Genomic DNA, 24,493 nt, shown 5'->3' with positions numbered 1-24,493 from the left:
ATTGTCTACTGTGCGTTTCCGTAGCTTCCAAGATGCTGTCCTACGGCACATGCGCAATATGTAAAGTTTCTTTCAAGCCTCTGTCTTCCATGTGTTTTGGTTAATCACTTGGGAAGAATTTGCTCTTTAAGTCTAAATTGTTGAATCGTTGCGCACCGTATTTGTAATCATGGGAGGGCAGGCTAAGAGTAAAAAAAAAACCAAGCCAAAGAGGAAAGACAACCGCCCAAAAAACGGTAAGGTAGTGTAGTGATTAAAACGACTAATGTACGGATTGATGATTCCATGTCAAAAAATGGCCAAGCTTTACTCTCCCTCTAAAAGTATTTTACGACTCTAGATGCCGGCATAGTGGGCTTGACACCTCAGGAGAGGATGAAAGTCAGAATGCATGAAAAGGCAAAAAAGAAAACAGCTGCAAAGTACTCTGTTGAGCAACTACTAGAAAAGGTAATTCTAGTGACTGTAACACAAACTATTAAATGTGACATTTTGCCTAGGTTTTCTTCTTTTTAACGTTTACATTTGCACAGACTGAAGAATGCATGGACAGTTTTGACTTCAAGATGGCTGGACTGTACTGTCAGCGTGCCCTGGACGTGGAGTCCACTAACCTGCAAGCGCTTGACATGCTGGGACACATCTCCTCTGAGCTCGGAGACGCACAGAAAGCTAAAGAAATATCCTTTACTGTGTGAGTCATTTTAAATAATACCCATCACTGGTCCATGTAGCCTCCTTGACTTATCATGCACGTTTTTCTGCGTGCTGTGGAGCTGAGCCCAGATGTTGGCCACAATAAGTATATGTACCTGGGACAACTCCACACAGGTCAGGAAGCTGTTGACTACTACACTAAAGGAATACAAGTCATCCTCTCTGCAATGGACAAACAAGCACAGACCACTGTGAGTGCATACTGATTAAAATACAAGTCCAATATCAAATCTGTCCGTCTATTGATCGTCTTTCTATCTCATTATTCTACTCAATCTGGGGGTATCAAATGTATTTTTCCAGCAAAATACTGCTGTTGTTATTACTCAGTTTTAAAGGTGTTTACAATCATAAAAGTGCAAAGTATTTTTGTTCAGGTAACTGTGAAAAGTTAAGATACTATTCGGAATACATATTTTGTTTAAATACAATTTTCTGATGTCACTGTAAACCCTGTGAAAGCATCTCTAACTTAGTAGCTCAATTTACTGATTGAAGCCTTTTATTTATACTTACTGTATCTTGCAAAATGTGCTATAACATATTAAAAATACTTATAAAGTAAGGGTTAAAAATGTAATGTGTATATATATATATATATATATATATATATATATATATATATATATATATTTCCTAGGGATTTGAATAATTTCATGTTTGAATCTATCGAGTCCATTTGCAATAGGGATAGGCCTACAGACAAGCCCCAAATTATTCAAACCCCTTAGCTATTAATAATATGGGGTATGATGACTGTATATACAGACATAAGTTTTAATCTATAATTTTCACATAGTAAAGCAAATAAAAGCAGAATTACATAAATTATGAAACACAGATTTCCACATAAGTTTCTGGTGGGGGGGGCCAAGAAAGAGCACATTGAATTTTAGTGAGTAACGAAAGATAAGCAAGAATAGACTCGTACCATTTGAGTGGCCTCCGACTTATACGTGGTCATTTTAGTATTGCTAAGACAACATCTAATGATTGTGATCTTAACTTTTAAACAGGCCGAGGACAAAGCTGCAGCACCAGTAGAGGAGGATCCTGAACTCCCAACGACGAAGGATGTTAGCATGGCCTACTGCTCGATCGCTGAACTTTACCTAACAGATCTCTGGTAATTGAGAACATAATTCGACTGCAGACATGTGTAATCTCTCCTCTTGTCTCTATTTTGTTTAATGAGTTGAGATTTGTGAATGTGTGTGCAGTATGGAGGAGGGAGCTGCTGACAAGTGCAAAGAGTTCATTGAGAGAGCGTTGCAATATCACCCTAGCAACCCCGAAGGCCTCCAACTCATGGCCAGCTACTTGTTCAGCACAGAGAAAAATCAGGTCAGGTCGTACACGCAGGCACGCATACGCTCATGGGATGAATTATCACCACATTAAAGCAGGAATATGCTGAGTTAATTATTCTCAGCAAATTGAATGGTGTGCCATTAATCAGCAGATGGACACTTAAATTATCAGTAGCGCAATTCACTCAGCGGGTCACGTGGATAAGAATGCTAATTATCAGGCAGATCTTTGAAGTCATGTAATTGCCTAAGAATGAGAGCGATAATCAGGGGCAACCGATTGAACTGAATGAAGACAAAATATCCCAAGAACATTCCTTCATTTCGAAGGACGATGACTGGATGTGTTTTTCTGTTCCGTACAAGGACATGTGCTCCTCGTACGATTTTTCATTTCAACCATGCATTTTTAGACGGTCAGCATAAGCATTCCATCTGGTTGGATTGAGCAAATTACACTCAAATTCACTTCCACTTCCCAATAATGTAAAAAGAAATGCTTTGAGAAATGTGTTGGAGACGGTCCACAGATCAAGTGAAAGGCCACAGGCTGACCTTTCCACAAAATGTCTTTTCTGTGTAACAAGTGAGAAAATTATTTTGGATTTGCATTTCATTAAATCCTAATGAAGGTCTGACCAACCTTTCACAACTTTCCGCCCATTTCTATACACCTTTCCCGTTTTGATATTTTAATTTCACTTATTAGAAGTAATAAAAAAAGAAATGTGTTGGAATGGCTTTAGTGATGGTTTTGCGTGTACAATTAATTACTGCGAAATAGACTTTGCGCAAATGTGTTCATGGCTACTCATTGCAGCAAAGTAATTTAGCTTTCATTCTGAAAATAGGTCTTCTATGAATACATTGATATAAAATACTTTGTATAAAATGATGATTAAAAAAAACCTTTGTGCTAAATGTAAAACATAAATGTTGAAATAGTGAATTCTTTCCATCTCTTGACAATATGAACAATGATCAACTGCATTTTATGACCGTATTACATTTACATTCTTTTCAAAATGATGGGCCGCCTGCCATGTCTGCTATTATTGCCAGGCAGATGAGATACGAAATTAAAGTAACAGTCACTGAATGAATGAGTAATCCAAGTTACACGCTATGGACAAAATTATTGGAACACCTGAACATTGAAGCCCTGAGGAACTGAAATTGTGAGGCAAAATGGGCTTTCATTAGAAGTTAATGTTTGCAGGATTTTTTTTTCTGTCAGTTGATCCTGTAATAAATATCGCAAGGGCAGAAATCACGGATGTTTGAATGGATTACAGTCACGCTCGGTCATGTTCATCTCTGAATTGAAAAGCACCTTCCCCAAAGAGTCAACACATTTTTTAAAGGTTTAAGGAATTGCACCTGAAATTTCAGTTGCTAAACTGTAGGGGGCAGTCTTGCTCCATTGACACAATCCCATTTCCCCGTTTTTTTTTTCCTTTTTTTTTTTTAATTGCTGGACCCTATACTTCTACTGGAAACCAACACTGCATTTTAGTTAAGACACTCGACGCATTCAACACTTAGAACAAATCACATTAGTATAATGTGTCTTCTGTTTTGTCCTTCAATCTCATGGTAATTTTTTTATATTCTTTGCACAACATTGTGGTGTCCTTAGGAAGGCAAAGAATACTTGTTGAAGAGTGTCAAACTGTGGCTGCCTGCCCAGAAACAGACTGAAGCATCCTCCAGCCTAGAAGAAGAGGGGCAGGTGAGTTGAAGTGCCTCTGTCATCCGCCGACGCTTACGTTTCACTTTTCTATATGAAACACTGCGACCAAAAAGGACTTTCACAGAGCGCTTTGCCACGAGCACAAACACCAGTGGAGATAAAAAGCAGAAGATAATGAAAAAAGGATAATAAAAGTTAAATGTGGAACCATTATTTTGCGACACCGTGTAATTTTGCGTGTGATGATGGCGTAAGTGAAGGCAAAAAGAAATGATTTCCAAGGATGGAATGAGGAAGAAAGACTTGGAAAGCAAAAAAATTCTATATGTGACCAGAGTTTGCATAGATTAATGGAGCAAATGTGTTTATAATATGATACAACAATCCCACAGAGGCGCCGTCATTGTGGCTCTTATCTTCCCCAGCAGCTTGATCCACACTCGGACTGCTGTCATGTCCGCAGTGATTAACAACCACGTGGCCGCAGAACGTCTCCTACCTTGAAATTGGATCTTGCCATTATCGGACATTGTGCGGGAACCGTGCTTGTGTAAATGTTCTGCGTTAAACATTGCAATCTTCTTCTTTTGTCCCCTCTGCCATAGAACCAGATCCCGCCGTATGAGTCCCGCATCACCACAGCCAAGCTCCTCATCGAGGGCGAGGAATACGAGGTGAAAAGGATGTGTGTTGAGCGCGAGCATTTCTGCTCTTGTTGTCGCACTGTTTGCGTTTCGTGGCAGGAGGGCGGCGAAGCACTTTTGCTTTCTAGTGAATAGCTTGGAAAAGTGGCAAGGATCATGGGTGGTCTTTATCCCCTTCGGAGTCCTTTGTCAATAATTGACGACTGGTATTTGGAGTGTGGGCCAATGCTCGAGGAGAGAAAGAACTTGAGTGGCACTCGTTTGAGCAAAGACCTCCACCAAGGTCGAACAATCAATTACAATATGTCAGTCGGAGTGAAACATCACAAGCTGGCTGATAGTCCTCATTAGTAGTTGGGAGTGATGCAAATTGGATGGTCGTACACTGTAAGCTTTCACTCAGTTCAGCTCCAGCGATTGGAGGTGAATCAGTGTTACACTTTAGTCCACTTTTGCACAGCATAGTTGCACATTTCTGGGTTGACTTTCATTTGAAATCTTTTTAAGTGTTTACGTCTATTTTCAAATGATCACTTCTATAACAGTCATAGGAAATCACAATGCGCATCACCGGTGAGCTATATATTTATTACGGCACACTTGCTCGCTTAATTGGCCATCAATTTACCATGTTAATTATAATGTTTTTGTTTTTTTTCTTGTGGCAAAATGTCGTTTCAGTGCAGAACCTCACATTCATTAGTGTTTGAAGTGATTTTCTGTGATTTCCACCACGCTAACTGAGGTTCGTCTATTTTCCGTTCTGATCCGCTGATTAATTTTGCTCGCTCGTGTTGAGAGGTTTACGGTTATTACAGGAGGCGGCGGTGGGAGGGGAGAACGGGCTGTCAGGTGAATCAGTGAAATGACAGCGTCTCAGTTCACGGTTTGTGACATGTCGTTTGTCTTCATCCGGCTGTCGGTGTCACCAGCTGCAGACACTTGTGACTGCTTCATAAATAATAACATCGGTGTTTTGCTGTGTGGGCATGTATGCATTTATATTCATTTACACTTCCTGCACACCATTTCGGTTCATCTATTCCGCAATTGGGAAGCTTGTGACGGAAAATGAGTTTAAAGGCGGTGGCAATCTTTTATTATTGTCCGTCTTCTCACAGTCTGAGACTAATCCTGATGGAATATGAGCGCACACATACACACGCTGTCTCCCAGCAGGCTATGAAGCCATCCACAACGCCCACAAAGTTTTGTGCTTGCACTTTGTGCTCTGTAAAGTTTTTAGTTTGAAGGCAACCTCCCTAGCATGTTGCCAGTAACTGACCATTTGTCCACATTCTCCTCCATCGTGTGTTCTGCTTGCTCTTGCGGAGCAGCGCCAAGGCTTTGAAATTTTCGCGTGTATCCATTTGCCAAAGAAGCATACTGCACGCCGAACGGTGCATTTTGGAAGAGCAACAGTGTCAGAAGAAAAACACCTGTTTGTGTAGAGTGCTTTGTCTGATGGATCCAGTTTGGCCCCGCATATTCCCTCCACTAGCGTGTGGGTTGCAATAGGAGGAAATGAAGGGTTTTATAAAAAAAAAAAAGAAAAAGACATTGTACTTATTTGATCATGGGACTCAAAGTGAGAAATGGCTCAAATAATGTGAAAAGAATTGCCTGAATTGGCTGCTTGAGGAGTTTTTTTATTGCTCTTTTTATGGATGTTTCGTTTGCATTCCAAAAAAGGAAGAATTTATGACTGATAGACAAGAATGTGTGTCAACTGCTTGGAGTACACGTTTGAGCTGCTTGACTCGCTTTTAGGTTCCTTCCCTTGGCCAAAATTATCTTCTTACTTGGCTACTTGGCATTATAATTTTTAAATAAGGATTTTAGAAACATGAAGTTCTTTTCATTGATGCTTGGACCCCTGCATTAGTGCAGTATGGCGCGCCCAGATTAAAATTTTCAGTTTTTTTTCCAATATTTTTAAAATATTTTTCCTTCTTTATTCCCCACGAATAACTATATAGCGAATACTAATATTTGGACCTGGTTCATCGTGATTATGACTAGACATACGCTTTAGTTTACATTTATGGAATGTTATTAATGTTGTTCCGATACTGATACCAGTATCTGTAACTGTACCGATACTGCCTTAAAAGGTATCGGATCGGTGAGTACCAACCAGTATGGGCCCGATACCGAAATATGTTTCAATCAAATGTAATCTTATGACCCAGTGTACATGAAAAAAAACATAACTGATAGAAAGTGATCAGATCATGTATGTTGTGATGGTGTTAGGTGGTCATGTTGAACATTTGACATTCGCGTGATTATGCAATTCTATATAATTACAAGAAAAATTGTGCTTGTATTTTGATTTTTCAAAAGTATCGGTACAGTATCTGTATCGGACGATAGTGCACAGCCAGTTGGCGGTATCGGGACCCAAAAAGTGGTATCGGAACAAAACTAATTTTTATAACATATCAATCTGTTCCAGGTTACTGGTTGACACCCAAATTGTTGTAATTCCCCCAAAAATGATCCCCAGTGGAAATAATAACGTTTGTTCTATTCTCAAACAGTTTGCAACCATTCCAGCTAAATTTAAAGTATATTTCTACAATAAAAGACTCTCATAACACAACATTGTTCACAGTGTGGACATATTTGATGCTCAGATCTGGTCATTTGAAAGAAAAAAATGAATCAAATAAATTGCAATACATTAAAAATGTTCACTGTTAATCCTGATGAAATAATGTTGTCGTTGTTACTGTTTTATCAATTTCAAGTTTTCAGAAATGTCGGTCTGCTCCTTTGCATCCGTTGGTCCCTTTTTTTGGTATTATAGTCACGGGTCCCACTAATTCACCTCAGGAAGCAGACATACGGACAGTTAGACGGACGGGCGGTCCCCTGACAGCTATTAAGGTGTCTTTGAGCATATTTATTAGCTGATGGCTGGTTTCCCTCCTCTGCTCTTGTCACTCTTGTTTACTTTTTTTTTGTCATTGAACGTTGGTGTTGTGAAATGGCATGCCGCTTGCACCTCCCAATGAGTTAGACCTGCCAACGTTGGATTGATTTACTTAGGCGTTACTCTCTGTGTGTGTATATGAGTGTTCATGTGTTACAGATAGTGGTTGCCCTCGCTTGTGGAGTGATTTGTCTTTCACATCCCTCTGCTGCTGCATGTCAGTAAAATAGTTCCGTTCTACCAAATTGCCTCCAGATTGCTCAAAGTGCACACAACAGCTATTAAAAATGAGTTCCTCCCTACGAGTGATTATTTTTTTTTTATTTTTTTGGGGGGGTAAGTGAAGGTCCGGAAATAAAGAGGTCATCTTGTACGTAGTGACTTTGTGGAATGCGCATGTATCTTTGTGACGCTGCTAGTTCACTGACCACTTTTGTGTTCTTTATGATGCAGCCTTTTGCCCCATCTTCTCAGCAAGCGGCCACCCTCTCCCCCGTAGCGGTGCAGATATATTAATCTTCTTGCTTGTTGTTGTTTAGTGTGAAGCAGCTTAAGAAGATCTGAATCTTTAATCACGGGCCCCCAGGGTTGACCAATGTAGTTAGGAAGCTCGGCACTTGGCGATGATGGAACGGTTATCGCTGCTCACTTATCGTAGCTCCCAGATATCTCTTGTTCTATTTTTGTTGCTCTTAAAAAAAAAAAAACGCATGATCTAAGGCCACTTCACCCCGCATCTCTTAAAGCTTCCGACCTTCAATTACTGTTCGTCACAGTGTCGTGATGTGACGACAGTCAAACAGATTTCTGCATGAATCCATCCATCATCTACTGGGATTGAATGTTTTGTTTGGCTATTTTTAATTAGACATCAATTAATTAAAGGCCGCGGGTTTTCATCCGATAATTAGTCCAACAATCACTCAACTGAAATGGGCATTGGTACGCTTTTAACGAGATATTCTCAATTAACCCATCTCTCCCTCTGCGCATCCTGGCAACACACCTCTTTATTGCCTTTGGAGCCTCACACGCTTAATGAAAAGAGCTCTCCAAAGAGCAAGAGGTAGGGTAGTGTAATTCGGAAGCTCTCCAGCAAATAATACGACCAAAACAAGAGCTTGCCTATTGTACTTACTCTTTTGTGTAACTGCGGTGCATGCGCGCGTGCCTTTTATTCTTGCCCTTCACCACGGGTGATTGGCTAACATTCGCCTCCAACCTCAAGTTGACAAAAATCAATAAATCATCACCTGGGGGCCTCTCAAGCGCTCGCACAATCACAACCACGGAATCCACAGGAAAAGAGGGAGAGCGAAACAAACAGCCTACCTAAGTCAAGGTCTGTTTTCCGTAATAGAACCTTCCCACAGCAACTGACCCAAACAATGACGTTCAACAGCAAAAGGTCAGCCAACATTTGACTCCTTTCACAGCTCAAAGCGACCCCCCCCCGGGGCACCGAAGAGAACGATTTAGGAAAATGCGAGGAAGTGGGGAGAAATGTGGACTTGGGCTCACTCTGCTATTTAGATTTATCAGAGTGTGGAGTGGCGAGCCGGGCGGAAACAAACAGTGGATTGACTCCAAATGTCATTAAATAGATTAAAAAGGCTATCGGGTAGAGCAACTAAAGTGTCTATTGACTGCGCAATAAGCACTGCTGAGCGTGTATGTCGATGGCTGTGCCTGTTGTCTCGTCTTTGTGTCTACAGCCTTGCGTATATTGGATTCAGAGCTGGCCAGATGCTTATCGGATCCACGGATCACTCTGATTGATCCGGCTGCCTACGAGATTCAACGTTCTGTTTTGTGCTGGGGGCGTTTTCTGATGATGCTTTTTTTTTTTTTTTTTTTCTGTCTTTGCAAAGCTCTTTCCAACTTTTCATTCTAATTGCGTCTCATCTTTGTGCTTCTTATTTAGATGGCGGTGGAAGTACTTGAGGGGCTTCTGGAAGAGGACGATGAGGTTGTTCAGGTATGCACCGAAGCAAAGGCCCAGCGATGCAAAAAAATGTTTAATTGAACTCAAGAAGTTAGCTTCATTTTATTTTTAGACTAAAGAGAGTGTGTAGTGTAGGATTAAAAAAATAAAAATAACTAATCGACCTCAACCTTACTTGTCCAATTACCCACTCTTATGACTGCAAAATTAACTAGGCTCTACAAAACCTCTCACTGAGGAATAATGATCCAAATATTTATGACTTCAAGACGGAGCTGTTCATTCATATAGGCTCCAGCTATTTGTAATCATGGCAACAATCTCATTTGTAAGTCTTATTTTCGGTCCACATATATCATTCCACTCTCACCGCAAAAAGCAATTTGTGTTTGTTGAATGACTATGACACGGAAGTTGCAAAATAAGGTGCGAGATATCAAAAAAGTATTCTCCTTGTTCATTCTTTTTTCACACTTTGAATTATTCATACTGGAAAATCTTTTGCATCTAAAGAATCCTGTTAATCAGTAGCGATATGTGCAGCCGACATTTTGGGGGGAGGCGACTCTCAATATCAGTCAGAGTGATGCTCTTTTGCTTGAATGACATCCTCATTCTTCTCTGTTCCTTTTCCAAATTAATTATTAACATATCCTGACAAGATTTTACCATTTGTTTGATCTGTTGCATTCCTTCATGTCGACAGTCTGCATTGGGCGACAAAAAGAAACATCTATATTTTGAAATCCCCTATAGATACACATGCAGCCCGGATTGTTCTTCCATTTTGTTCCATGCTCCACTCCACCAGCTTATTGTTTTTCGGGTCCTCCCGCCAACAGTCGGCAGTCAAGCAGACAGACAAACCACCCACAGAGCAAACATTACCTCTTTGTCAGCGGCAGCTACGGTGTTAGGACTTACTCCGCTTGTGTTTTGCAGCCGAATCTAAATTGCACTTCACTTCACAGGTCAGCTGTTGGTATTGACTGCTGTTTCCCCTCAGTTGTGCAAGCAATTGAGCAGACAGCTTTGCAGACAGGATTGCATGCTAGAATATCAATCTCCCTTGCCAAAACCAAATTTGTCTGATGCTTGGAAAGAAGACAATTTGGTGAAATGTACTCATAATTATACAATCTAATAATATTGTTATAAAGTTTCACTGAGTGTTGACCTGTGTCAAAACAAGAACCGCATGGATTTTTCTGAGGGCCGCGTCCCAGGTCGTTTTTATTTGGCTTGCTGACAGTGAGATGAAAAGGTTTAAGATGTTTTTTGACCACAAAGCGGGTGCATGTCATTCATAACCAACTCTGCGACAGTGAGTGAAAAGTATGTGCTTGGTTGTACGCACGTAACTCTTAAAGGCAGTTTTCCATGCAAACGAATGTTGCAGGCCAATTTTGAGCCTGACCTTGAATCTCCTTATAATTTTTACTATCGAATTATGAACTACAAATCTTTTTATATCTCTTGATCATTTGAGTTGATAATTTGTTTATTCCTATTTCTATTTTTTTGTTTTTTACATGGCAGGTATAGACGTGTCAGGGTCACCTGCTGACCTCTTTTTGTGACAGCTGTTGCTCATCTTTAGTGGGTGTAATCATTCATGCAATTTGACTTTTTCTCTAGTTCATGATTCACCCCATGAATGACCCTTTAACTCACTCACTGCCATTAACGGATAAATATGTCAAAGATCCATTTTTTTCACTCAGCTGATAGTGAATGAGTTAAAGCCCAACACCCCCTTCAAAAAATAAAATAATAATAATCACATTTATGGCATTTTCAAGCATGCCACCGTTTTCTCTGATGATAAATAGTAAATCCATTTTAGTGGACACTGTTCACAGCTTCAATGTGCATAACCTTCATAGCGTCTTTACAAAATGACATTTTTAAATATTTTCCCTTTTGTGCATTTGGGGTCAGTTTAGGAAAAGTCATCACATTTCTGACTGAAAGAATGACATGTGGGGTGTTCCTAAGCATATGTCCTGTAGGCAAAAACTGAGAGGACAATTTAAAGTGATGAGTTGCAGTCGTTGGCGCGCGTGCGTGTGCGTTTGTGTGAGCACAAAAACATGTTTTCTCTTTGCGTCTTGCTCTTCCTTGCTTCTGCAGTGAGTTAGCAACTGCATGTTCATTAGAGGGGGCGTGAATGGCAGTATTTTCGTGTGCACGAATGGGAACTCTGTAGTCCCTCAGCTCTTGAAATCCCCACGGTGAGCAGCGCAGAAAGCGAAGGTGCGCCACTGAGTGTCAAAGAGCACACAACAGTGTCTCTCCCACACTCGCCCTCAGGCTCAGCCTCCCACACAAACACACAAACACGTACACACACACGCACACACAGCCTCAGATGACAGATTGAGAGCAGTCATCAGGGGGCTGAACTTTAAAACTTACTGTAGAGATTTAGCTGTGATACTGCCTGTGAGTGGACATTTGGTCAATTGCAAATGCACTCTCCAGTTTTTATGGTCACAAAGTGTTTAGTCAGAGCACATATTATAGTTTCTCTTCGTATTGCATACATCCTGTCTTGTTTTTCAAGTCCAGTAGGTATATTTTTTCCTGCTGGCTCATCTTGACTTTTATATGTCAGAAAGTTGGAGCCTAGTAACTCCAAGCGGCACAAACACCTGATTCAGTTCCAAATCTTCTTTCAAAAGGTGTTGAGTTTATTCATGATTCTGTTGTTCATTCCTTCATAGTGCCATATGGGAGTGAAAGTAGGCTTCCGCTTTGATACGACAAGTACTTTGATTGACAGAAGCGACATTTATTTAATGGAATTATGTGTGCCTCTGTCTTGGGTTGTTGAAGGGCAAAAGAGAGCCTTAGAAGTTCTTAATTAGACGGCTTGCTTGGCTGGCTTCTTCCTCTCTGGCTGAGATGTTTAAATCTTCACTTATGCAGACTTTTCACAGAGGGACATCTGTGAAGTGTTTAAATGCCTGTGTGCGTTACTTACCATGGCTGAAAATTACTCCTTCGAATATCTGCGTTTAAAAAACAAACAAAAAAAAAACAAACTTGACAACAGCTTGTGAGACCGTAGACTGTTGAAAAGCACAATGTATGCAAAAATCTACGCCCTGCCCTTTCTGGACTATAAGGTGCACCTGCATAGAAGCCGCAGCAACTCTTTTTGGGGAAAAAAAAAAAAAAAAAAAAAGAAGTCACACCAGTCTATAAGCTGCAGTTTTCTATGTTGAAATAATTAGTTGTTGACTGCATGTACAGAACAATTTTGTACTGTGAATGCATACAAAGGTCCATAAACAGATTGTCATAGCAGTGCCTTTTAACACGACAACAACTTTGATAATTAAAACAGAACAGACCCAAGAGAGAAAAAAAAAATCGAGATTTATTTAGCGTATTTTCTGAACTATAGAGCGCCCCTACCGGTGAAAGAAATATCCAAAGAAAATCATCCACATGGTTCAAAATCTGGGGAAAAAGTAGCGGCTTATAGTCTGGAAAATATGGTAGTAATATACAGTAGTAAGCTTGTTTTTATACTGTTCCTCATGCTAAAATAGGAAAGACGGAAAAGTTGTTACAAATTTTGAACAAATCGGAAATCAGTTTTGGAACAGTTTTGGCCTTCAAGTTTCCTCTATGCAACGTAAGTGTTTCTTCTTCGGGGGTATTCGCTCTCAGGGAACGTTTCCTTGATTGGAAATGAAATCCTGCTGGTGCTGCAATCATGAGAGCGATGCAAACTCTTTTCATCCAGCGCGGCTGATCTTCTGGTGAGTGTGGCTGCAGGGGGTAACTTCCCACTCAGCATATTTAACAACAATTCCGAATTCAGCACGGCGTATCGTGATGTGTTTGTTAACAAAGTGGTCGAGGGAACCCGCACCTCTGCCTTTGCCCTCAATGAATAATGCTTACGTGTTTGTGATGTTCAAAGAGAGGTGGGTGTTTATCTTTGGCCTCATATGAGTCACACGCACTCCTCGTGGTTCAGAAAGAGTTGAAGTTGATTATGTTCAAAAGGTGCAGTACTTGCGATTATGTCCATACTGGCGTTGTCTTTTAGGAATATGCTTGCTTTGTGCTGCAACAGGTTTGTTACATGATCCGCCCATCTATCCCACTGCAACAAGGTTTGAGTTGGATTTGAAGAAGCTACTTCTGCCATGTTGTCACTGGAGGCTTGCTGAGGCTGATACAGTCTGCGGTGGTAATCACAGAATAACTCCAGATATAATCCTATTTCCCCATCGTAAAGATAGTGTCACGACACAGTGCGGGCTGTACATGTTATTATGCACTCCATTTTGTCAGCTTTCCACATTTTGCTGAAGTATAACAAAATGTAATATGTGTCTCCTTCCTCGCTGATTCTTGGAAGTGGAAGTTTCTGCTTGATTAATCCAAATGGAAATGAGAGTCTGATTATTGCAGAAGCTATTTACTGCATCCAACTTGGAGACTCTTGTGGAGATACTGGACTTGCAGACGTCAGTTTGATTTTGCAGATTTCTTTGTGAGCATAACAGAGGTCACAGGTCTATTTGGAGCTTGTTCAAATTTTGCGGTTTTTTTTGTTTTTTTTTTTGAATAGCACAGGCACTCAGCATGCGTCAAAAATGATTTATTTAGTCAATTTTGATGCAGTTTTGAACACAATTGCATTTGACCCTATTGCAACATGATGGCTTGTTAAACAACCATTATGGTACACACATAATTGAGGCCCAAATCATTTATACCCTGCATACTTTAGTAGGATGCTCTTTAGTCCAAAACAACAACGCATTTGTTATTGTAGTCTGTATTGTCACGAACAAAAAGTAGTATAGTAGTCCTCATTAAAGTGCTGTGCAAAGACAACAGCAAAACGATATGCAAATTCTTTTCAACCTCCATTAAATTCAATTGAATATACTACAAAGGCACAGATAGAAATATATTTCATGTTTAAACAAATAAACTTTGTTGTTGTTTTCCATACATTCATTCATTTTGAACACGTTCCAAAAATGCTGGGCCAATGACATGCTTACGACTGTGTTATATCACCTATACCTTTTGTAACAACACTCAGTAAGTGTTTGAGAACTGAGGACACTAACTTAACTTTATAAGTGGAAGACTGCTGAGTTCTCGGTTGTCATATTTTAAATGCTACAGATTTTTAATGGGAGACGGGACTGGACTGCTGGCATGCCAGTCTAATACCCTCTATGAAGCCACACCGTTGTAACACATGCAGAATGTGGCTTGGCATCGTCTTGCTGAAATGTGTACAGACGTAGCTGAAAATGATGTTTCTTGGATGGCGGCATATGTTGCTCCAAAACCTGTGTGTACCTTTCAGCGTTAATGATGCCTTCACAGATGTGCAAGTTTCGCATACCATGGGCACACTCCAGTTCCATCACAGATGCTGGCTTAATAACTTTGTGCTGACAACAATCCAGATGGTTCCTTTCCTATTTGGCCCGGAGGACACGACATTGGATGGTTTCAAATAAAGTATTTGTGATGTGTACTCGTCAGACCACAGCATACTTCCTCTTTATCTTCTCGCCAGTCCATCTCAGATGAGCTCGGGCAAGAAGCCGGTGGCGTTTCTTGGTGTTGTTGAGATATGGATTTCGCTTTGCATGGTTGGGGTCTAATTTCCATTTGTAGCGAGCTGTTTAAACTGACAACGGTTTTCTCAAGTGTTCCTGAGACCTCGTGGCTGTATCTTCTACACAATGACATTGTTTTTTATACGGTGCCATCTGAGAGATCGAAGGCCACGGGAAATCGATGTTGGTTTTCGGCCTGGCCACTTAGGTGCTGGGATTTCCTACGATTCTATGACTGTGTTGATGATAATATGGACTGTAGATGATAAAGTCCGTGCAGTTGTGCGTTGACAAATTATTTTCGTTGACAGTTGGAGTATTTCTTCATGCAGTTGTTGACAAAGTGGTGAACGTCGCCCTATTCCACTAATACCGAATCATGGCAGTTTTTTTTTTTTCCATTCCTCAACTTTACCTTGCCTCAGCTTTTTGGAACGTGGAACTTTCTTGGAATTGAGGTTTGTATATGAGGAGGATGTGTAGCAACTTGAACATTGCAGGCTGAAACAAAGGCTCATCCTCAGCTTGTCAAAGTGACCTTGAAAAACATCTCTTGCGCTCCTTAATTGCTCCTCATCAATTCCTTTGAACCATTTAATTACAGTGAAGTCAAAGAGACACCTTGAAATGCAGCCCAAGCCATTAAATGCGTTCATTAAACTGTGTACTAAACACAAATCAAGCAGTAGTATTATTATTTCTATTCAAGTAAGTTTTTATTTATTTATTTATTTATTTTTTAAGTTGACCCTCGTCAAATTGAGTGTTTTTCTAAATTTGACTTGCAACAAAATGTATCTGATTTGCACATTATATACAGGAGACTACTATAGTATCACTAATTGCAATTAAAATAATTCATTTGCAATTACCGCAACGCTAGAAGTAAATATTGACATCCACACCTGTATGAATCGGTGTTGCACAAACTGGGGTGCGCAAGTGCCTGTGTTGAATCAAACTGGATTTGACAGGAAAAAATAAATATGGATATTTTCAGTGTAAATAATTGTATAAAAGGCAACAGCTGGCCATTTCACAAAATAACTATGACGGTGCTTTATTGTGGTAATGAAGATATCTTTTGTGTGATTCAACACATCCAGAAGCATTTCCATTGAAATGTACTGTGTTGCCACTAAAGCGGGATTGTGGGAGAAAATTGCAGGTGCCGTCAACGTGAAAGCTTATCTTGGCTCTACATGAACACGGTAATCATAGTTTTAATGCAACATTGGGTTGTGCAAAAGTTTTCCGCTGATGTTGTCGGCTTTGTGTTTCCATGAATAGCCCACAGTGAATGCCTCTCTCATTGTTTGCCACTTTCTGTATATTTGTACAGTTGACAGCTACAGGAAAATACGCCGTTTTCCAGGGAGTTAGTGCCTAAGGGAGTGGAATGTTAAATGCATGTTAAACATCCTTAACCATGTCATTAGTATAATTGTGCTCCTATAGAAATGATTATAATAAATGCTGCACTATGTTGTACTTTGACCTTCATCTTCACATTCAGGCTACACTGTCTTGAAATCTGCACATTTTGTAATTTCCATAGCAACCTTGCATCACTCGCATTATTGGTGGGCCAACCAGGACGATGCTTGTGTTGTTGTTAGCACAAGCACTGGTGCTTGAGTTCTGTTCTGAGTCGTTTGCAGTTCTCATCTAAACACGGGATCATGCAGAATTTAACTTTTCATTAATACTTTATTTCAACAAGTATAATGATGCAGACATGAATCAGTTATTATTTTTTACATTGTTTTTATACACTTATGACCTTCTTCAGACAGCTCTGAATAAAACTATAATACCAAATGCGCCAGGTTTATAATCTCTATTGGGAACTGCTAAAAATTATTGGAAATTATATATTAAAACTATATTTTGCCTCAGGCAAAGTCAGTATAATGTTACCAGCACAACCTATGATTTTCATTACAGATCAGCTATTTTCCCGAGGGAAATTCATTTGCATTGTAATGCATTTTTGTTCCAATATTTCATAGCTGTTGCACTTTTTTGTTTATAGATCTACCAAAGTTGCATCAGCAAAACTATGTGGCCTCGATGAGCTTTGGAATTCATGCAACGTTTTGAAAATAATCAAATTGTATTTGGGTTGTGTTTTTGCATCACGACGTATTAAGGTGTGGGAGACGTTTGTCATAGAAGGTTATTTACGTTTTCTCACATAAATAATAAAAATTGTACTCCCTCTGTCTCCCAGGTGTGGTATCTCTCCGGCTGGGTTTGCAACCTGCAGTTAGAGCGAGCCAAAGAGCAGCAGGAAAGAGAGGGGAGAACCCTCACAGAGGTGGAGGAAGAGGAGAGGTCAGCGCTCAAGGAGGCGGCCCGATTGCATTTGACCAATGCTAAGAAGGTAATTCATGAAATGCGCCAATGAACTTCTTTTTGTGGGAGCAGTACAGTTTGACTGTGACTTATATTTTCTGTACTTCCCCTTTTTATAACACCAGGGCTTGACAAATCCATATTGCCAAGCTGCAATCTCTATTATATCCAAACCAGCGAGACAAGGCACCAGGCTACTTACGTTCAGTCACTTAGCAACCGGTGCCCAATGCGGGCAATCTTGCGCCGTATCATTATCGTCCCTGCACTGTGCTGCAGGCCATGAAAACCAAGTGCAGCGTATAATTAGCCTTCACAAAAGTCAGTTACTATAAAATATATAAAGCAACTTTGATAATCAAGTTAAAACATTGAAGTGGCTATCCAGGCTGAGGTCCCACTTTTTCTTTATAAATTGGGTTACGATACTTGTGGACATACTGCCAAAAGTGATGACGGTAAAGAGAGTGGACGTGTGTTGAGCACAATAAAAACAGCAACAGGTGGGCAGAAGGAGGTAGAATTGCATAGGAGAAAATGAAAAAAAAAAAAAAAAAAAACTGATTTAATGTGAGGTGTGCGCGTGTAGTTGTGTGGGTGGAAAGGAGGCGTTGAGGTGTACATGGTGAATAGTGGCACATGTCAAATCAGTCGTAAACCTGATGTGAAATGGATTTTGAGTCTCAGTCAGATTCCGGCAGGATCTGCTATGCATTCACTGAAGACAATGGAATAGATGAATATGTACTTGTGTATGCAATATGCACAGACGTATATGGGGCAAATAGAGGTCAAAGGCTTTACTATTTGATGTGGCTGAAAAAGGGGATCTCATGAGCAGGGGTTGTGGAAAGGGTTGAACCTAGGTGTGTGCATGTCATCAAACTTTAACGACTTTCTCCACCAAAAATGTGACTGGAGGACTGAAGGGAATTGGTGTGTGTGTGTATGTGTGTGCGTGTGTTCTTGGTATGCTCTCACACCCTTTTCGTCAACCGTTAATTCAGCCGTGCCAAACGAGGATTATTGTCTTAAAACCTATTCACTCCCGAAGCTAGCAATAGATGCCAAACATGCATTGTAACTTGGAGGGTTGGCACGGAATGATTAAAAGAATGAATTATTTGGGATATGCAGGAAAAGGTTATAATTTGTTCTCATTTTTTTGTCGGTTGTTATAATTTTTCTATATTTTGTCACAATAGTGGCAAAATGGTATGTGGCTGTTGTGTGCGCGCACAGGGATGTAAAAAGGAATGTTGACAGGAATGGTCATTTGCTTGCCAATGTAAAGCAAGCCAGCATTGTACTGCACTGTATGTACAGTATGACAGCAGATTAAATAAAATTGATCCAATGAAAAAGAAAGGAATGCACGCAAATGGAGAATGGAAGTGACAAAAGCTTTGGACTGGCCAAGGTGACTGGCATACTTGAAATGGATTAGGAAATGCAATACCTATCAAATTCTGTTCAGTTGGCGTTGTCTTAATGAAGTTGAAATACATTTGTGGTGGAGACTGAACTGCACAAAAAAAAAAATACTTGGGTCCATCACTTAACACTGTAACAATACAACAAAATGCTTCATTTCCAACTTTAATTCCCCATCACTTTTCTGCCGTCAACTCCTATTTTTTTTTTTTCTTAATCATTCCCCACTTTTGCCTTTCATTGTGGTCGAAATTGAGCTTGCCCATTGCAATTTGAGGACAAGAAATGTTTCAGTTTGAGTGCTATTACAAGGCTCGTTGTTAGTGTGTGACATATCACCATCTCTCTCTTTTTTTTTTTTTTTTAGAGCAAGTAGAATTTTGAGTGGAAAAGCTTATAAGCCCTTATAAGTGTTTGAAAGTGACTTTGAAAACGGTAAGGAAGCTTGCGCGCTGTCAATGTTGTTTTTCAAAGGACTTGTTGGTGTTGATAGCATAACGACTGCCAAGTTTTCCTACTTGAGGCTTCTTCAAATCAAGTGTGATATTTGATGGCGTAACTTGGTTCCATTTCAATTGCTCCGTGACTGACTCAGCAGCGGTCCTTTCGAGTGTTGCCTAGCAGCTCCTTTTCCTCCGGGCCAAAGGGAATTAGTGTCAGAAAATGTAAATGAATAAAGAATAATAATCATGGATTCTGATGGTCCAACGTGAGCGCACGTTGGAAATGATTTTCACTTAGAATCCAATCTGTGACATCTGTTATTGTGATGCACTGCTATTGCATTATGTCTCCAATCAATAGTTTGTTTTATTCAGGTTGAATGCAGATGGACCTTGTTTATATATCTCCCTTACATTCCCCAGTAATTAATATCTGACCAGTATTGACCCAAAAGCCTTTCTTCCACACATAGCCGATAGTTGCTTCCGAGAAAACATTCTTTTGGTTGCCTTGCTGCTCCCTCATGAGGGCGGAGTTGTATTGTATTTTTTGTGGAAGAGAGAGCTTCTTTATATTATCTCACATGGTCACGCTAGGCCTCCAGTTGGACTGTGAAGTGAGATCTTCGATAGAGCTGTTCCAGTTTCCGTTCAGAGGTCTGCATGTCATTTGGTGGGAAACCAAGCGGGTGAAAGAGACGATCCGGTTTCTGAGGTGCGTCACGAAATCAATACAGACGGATTGCCATCGTGTTGCAGAGCTACAAGGTGTTACGCGACCGGCAGATGTGGTCAGGAGATTGAGAAACCAAGCGACTCAATAACAATACATAATAAATAAATAAACTGATGCTGCTGATGTTGACCTCAAGTAACTTAAAGCACACTTGGTTGAATGAAGTTTTGTTGAAACCGAACTTCTAGTTTCTTCAAAGATCATTCTGGTCCTGAACCATGTGATACATTAAATCTGACTAAAGCCCAGAGATCAGTGTGTGCTAAATTGAGCCTCTTGCTTTGAAAACTGGTCGTTTCAACTCCATCCCAGAAGATGCGCGGACTTGTTTATGTCATTGACGGTAAATTATATTGAAAATGAAATGCATTTTTTGTTTTATTGTCCTCTATATCATCATTTGGGGAGGCAATTATTCTGTAAACTGTCAGATGTGGCTGTTTATTTGTTTGCAAAGCCATTTGATTTGGCTCAGTTTCTATTACGTGCTTGGATGTTACGCGAGGGGACTCTCTTTTAATATATTTGTGAATGGATGCCTACTGTTTATGTTTGTGTCTTATAACCTCATGCAGGCTGGGTACATTTAATTTGTGCATGATACTAAATGAGAAAGAAAAACAAAAAACTCACTAAAGGGTTTCTCAAAGCTGGTGTATTCATTGACTTGGTGTTCCTGAAGGCGATAATTGTTAGGAGAAACCAGAGAGACAGCAAGGTTGAGGTGCTCTCATGTGACCTTTAGTGTAGATACACGTAACCTGGTGATGCGGCCTGGTTAACTCCAAGGAAATCCATTTTCAACATTAAAATCAATGCTCACTCTTACAAATTTAAATATGAGTTCATGCAAATGTCTATTGGTACGGGGTCCTCAGTTTACAATGGTTATGAGTCCTGAAATATGAATATTATGAATGGCAAAAGGAATAAACCACCCCTATGATTCAGAATAAAATTCCATTCAGATTTGGACTTTTTATTCTGATTCAGGTGTTTATTATGGCATTCATTCCGTTTGGTCATTTGGATCTTATCTAATTTGGAATACATGACTCAATGTAAACCCGGCTAATGACCAGAAAAGGACACAAAGGAACCAGGGGAACTGACGTATTTTCCGGACTATAAGCTGCTACTTTTCTGAGATTTTGAACAATGCGGCTAATACAACGGTACAGCTTTTCTGTAGATTTTTCTTTCACCGGTAGGGGCGCTCTATAGTTCAGAAAATAAGCTCAATAAATCTTGATCTTTTTTTTTTTACATGCAAAGAAAGCAGAACAAAAAAATTCTGAAATTAACTTCATCGTAAACAAAAACTTTTGAACAAAGTATTAAATGGAATACATGACTTATTCCCAACATCTGTTGAAAATGTCATGTCCATAGCACCTTTGGAAATATATTTAGTGCTAAAAATGGTGACGTGTCAAATACTTAATTCAGCCACTATATATGACTTAACTGCTGCATTAGCGCAAGTTGGTGTTCGACTAAGACACATCCCGTTTTTGCGTACAATTCAACGTATGTCGTCGGCATACTCTTGATACAGATGACCTCCTGTATGTGTGGTTCAGGTGTCAGTAGAGAGTCCCTCAGGCTGTGCCAAGAACTTCAACGAAGAGCAAAGTGGACCTTGAAAAACGTGATTGCACACAACGCTTCTCTTGGCAGCTCTTTGGGCCGTGAAAGAGCGAGAAATGAGATCTGATCTCAGCATCATTGTGTGCAGAACGTGTAAAAAAGAAAAAATGCTCTTAGATGTTTTGCAGGCTTATCTACACTCTTTTGAGATCATGTACACATGTAGACAAGGTTTAAGATTTCCTCTTCTAACATGACTGTGCCCTCGTGGGCTGCATCCCTAGAAGAGTTGAAGCTGTGATACCTGCAAAGGGTGGACTGACGTCATTTTGAACAAGATTGGATTAAAATTGAGATGCCACTTCCGTTCATCTCCAGGCGTTTGAGAGTGACGATCTTTGTTTTTCTTCTTCTGTGTGTGTGGGGGGTTGGGGGGGCAGGGGGGGCTCTGCTAAGGAAGCAGAGAAGGTGGGAATGTATCAGACCTTGTGGCTGGATCGTGCATTCCTCCCCTCTTCTTTTCCTGTCCCTTAGAAGCTGCAACCTACAAGGAAAGCATCCTCTTAAATACACGCGCACACACACGCACGCACTGGAAGTGCACATTGTTACGCTCTAAATGAGTTCCCTTGACAGTGCGTGCTTGGAGCCTGCTGCTTTTGCAAGGAAGTCGCAGACACTCGTCTCCTCTCTTCTGGCCTTGTGACCCTGCACTTGTATACTACTTTTACTATGGGCTATTACAACTTCTCTTTAGTTTTGTTTCTCTCACTTAAAAAAAAAAAAAAAAAGTCGTTAGCGTAAATCTCTGCAGCCGCCCTGCTTACTCTGCATTTACACGCCGAGAATTACTGCGCTATGCTTCCTGTCCTCGGTGGCAGGGGAAGCAGTTTTATCACCCCGCTCCCCCTTTGAGTTCAGTAATTACACACAAGCGGAGTATTTTACAGAGATAAATCTGCTGGCTGCATAGGGAACTTTTTTTCTCTGGCTCTTGCCAGCAATATTTCACTGAGATGGCAAATTTGATAGCGTGTTACAAAGCCATATGTGCTTAGGAGCTCCAATGTAAATAAGTACCTTTCCGAAGTACCGGTAATTGTTTTATATATTTCTCAGTGAATACAAGAATCATTTAGGGGAGGATTGGAGTCATCAAGGTTGAATTTGTGTTCAAACTAACGTCCTAATCTTTTCAAATTTTTAGGGATGGATTCATTCTTGTTGAGCAGTGTACATTGCAGGCGGCAATAGGAAAATGTTTTTTTTTTTTTTTTTTCCCCTCTCTGTATAGCGGAGTGTTCCTCCAAAGCAGCTAATTTGCCAAATGAAGGGAAAAAAAACTGTTTACCAGCGTTTTGCGAGCAGTGCCGGCCTCGCTGACAGCATGCAAGCTGCTCCAGGATAATTCAACCGTCCTAACCGGCACTTAGAGACTTAAAGCGCCAAAGCTGCACACTTCCCTCCGCTCCAAGTGGCTGTTTGCTGACATCTTAATGTTGCACTGTTAAATTTAGTGGCCCACTGTGATAGCGTGGCAATTCGGTGACACAAGGATTTGATCAAGGAAGGGAATAACTACATCACAGGACTGGACCTGACAGGATTTTGTTGTTCAAGGTCAGAGTCAAGAAATATGTTTTCTAATAACCTATCAAAACTTGGCTTAGGACTGGAGGGTCACATGCGAATTTGGATCTCACTGCAGAAACATTTTAATCTGTGTTTCCGTGCATATGTACAAACAGTATCACATTGTAATGCAAAATTCCTCGGGCGTTAGTAAAGCACTGTATGTGCTTTAGAACCTGGAAACTCCCTTTTTTTGTCATGGTTGCTGTTCAAATTTGGCTAAGTTGCCCACAATCCCTTCCATGGTGCCTATTGACCTCTAAGACTAAATTCAACTAAAATAGTACAAACTAAAATATCCATTTTTTTCATTAATGGTGGATTGCGCAACACAGGATCTCCCCACCTCAGCAGTGTGATGGACATTACTCTTCACTGTAATTATTAAAGTTGACTTAGGATAGCTTTAGCCGTACAGTATTATACGAAGCACCACGTTCGCCTCGGATACGTGAGGCATGTTCAAGGACCGTCAATAAAAGAGATAATTTCAAATGTTGATGGAAAATATATTAATGGATGAAATTTAATGACAGCGGGCATGTAATCATCGCGGGTTATTGTCATGTTCAGCTCTGGTGACCAGAATCTGGCAGGCCTCATAAAATTACATGCTCGGCAGAATTTTCCCAGCAGGCCTCCAGTTAGACCATTGTTTGGTTGTCTTCTTCTCATTTTTCCTTTTTTGTCATCACTGCAGCTGCACAGCAAGCTACGCTGTGACGACCAACCCGTGTTGGAGCACGTGGAGCAGCTGCTGGCCGAGCTTGGAGGAGAGTTGGAGGGCGAGGAGTCTGAGGTGGGGGTTGATGATGACTTTGAACCTGCTAGTGATGACGACGAGGCAAAGGAGGATACGCCGATGGAACACTGATGAACATTTCTTTCCAATTACTCATAAGTGCCTTTCCATTGGTTAAACATCACACTTGTTTATCCGAGTACTGAATTCAAGTCGATTAAAAGCTGTTTGCGACACAGTCAATTTACCAGAATGTGCTTTCTTGGCATTTTTTTCTTTTTAACAGTCTTGTAAAGCCTCTTTGTTTTTTTTAGTGGTTTTAAAACACTTAACCAGTCGTCAAAATGGCCTGCAAAAACAAAAAAAACACGCCTGTGATAACAGGAATTTCGCTTGGAAGCGATACGGCGAGATTAGATTGCACATTCTCCCTGCATCACATACAGTCCATTTTGAGACGCTGACGCCAAAGTGTCGTTTGAGTACTCGGTGTTGTGTGTATTAGCCCAACCTTACCTTTTCGCCACTAAATCCCGAGTAAATATCGGACACAAATCTTCAAGGTCAGAGCATGTAGCAGCAGACTATGCTTCGACTGAAAGTGCTGCTTTAATGCCAAAGTGACAGTCGTGTCACTAAATACGGGAAAGTGGTTGAGGTCACAAGCGGATTTAAATGATTCACAGTTTGTCACAGAGAATG

The 24,493-nt window shown here is 40.4% G+C and overlaps 1 protein-coding gene across 1 annotated transcript; it reads left to right on the top strand.

Moving 5' to 3' along the window:
• The first annotated feature begins 16 nt into the window (after positions 1–16).
• LOC148329055 (uncharacterized) lies at positions 17–24,034 on the top strand. The gene is made up of 11 exons (XM_088307439.1): positions 17–236; positions 341–450; positions 534–680; positions 756–908; positions 1,734–1,843; positions 1,938–2,061; positions 3,667–3,759; positions 4,326–4,394; positions 9,227–9,280; positions 17,090–17,242; positions 23,750–24,034. Exons 1-11 carry the CDS (start codon positions 170–172, stop codon positions 23,921–23,923), a joined length of 1,254 nt encoding a protein of 417 aa, XP_088163565.1. The 5' UTR covers positions 17–169; the 3' UTR covers positions 23,924–24,034.
• The last annotated feature ends 459 nt before the right edge of the window (positions 24,035–24,493 follow it).

This window comes from Idiotropiscis lumnitzeri, chromosome 10, assembly GCF_059441095.1.
Source record: "Idiotropiscis lumnitzeri isolate Australia: NSW breed Sydney's pygmy pipehorse chromosome 10, RoL_Ilum_1.0, whole genome shotgun sequence".
In the NCBI taxonomy this organism is placed as follows: domain Eukaryota; kingdom Metazoa; phylum Chordata; class Actinopteri; order Syngnathiformes; family Syngnathidae; genus Idiotropiscis; species Idiotropiscis lumnitzeri.
The sequence above is the reverse complement of the archived record's forward strand: the minus strand, read 5'-3'. Positions and strand labels throughout refer to the sequence as shown.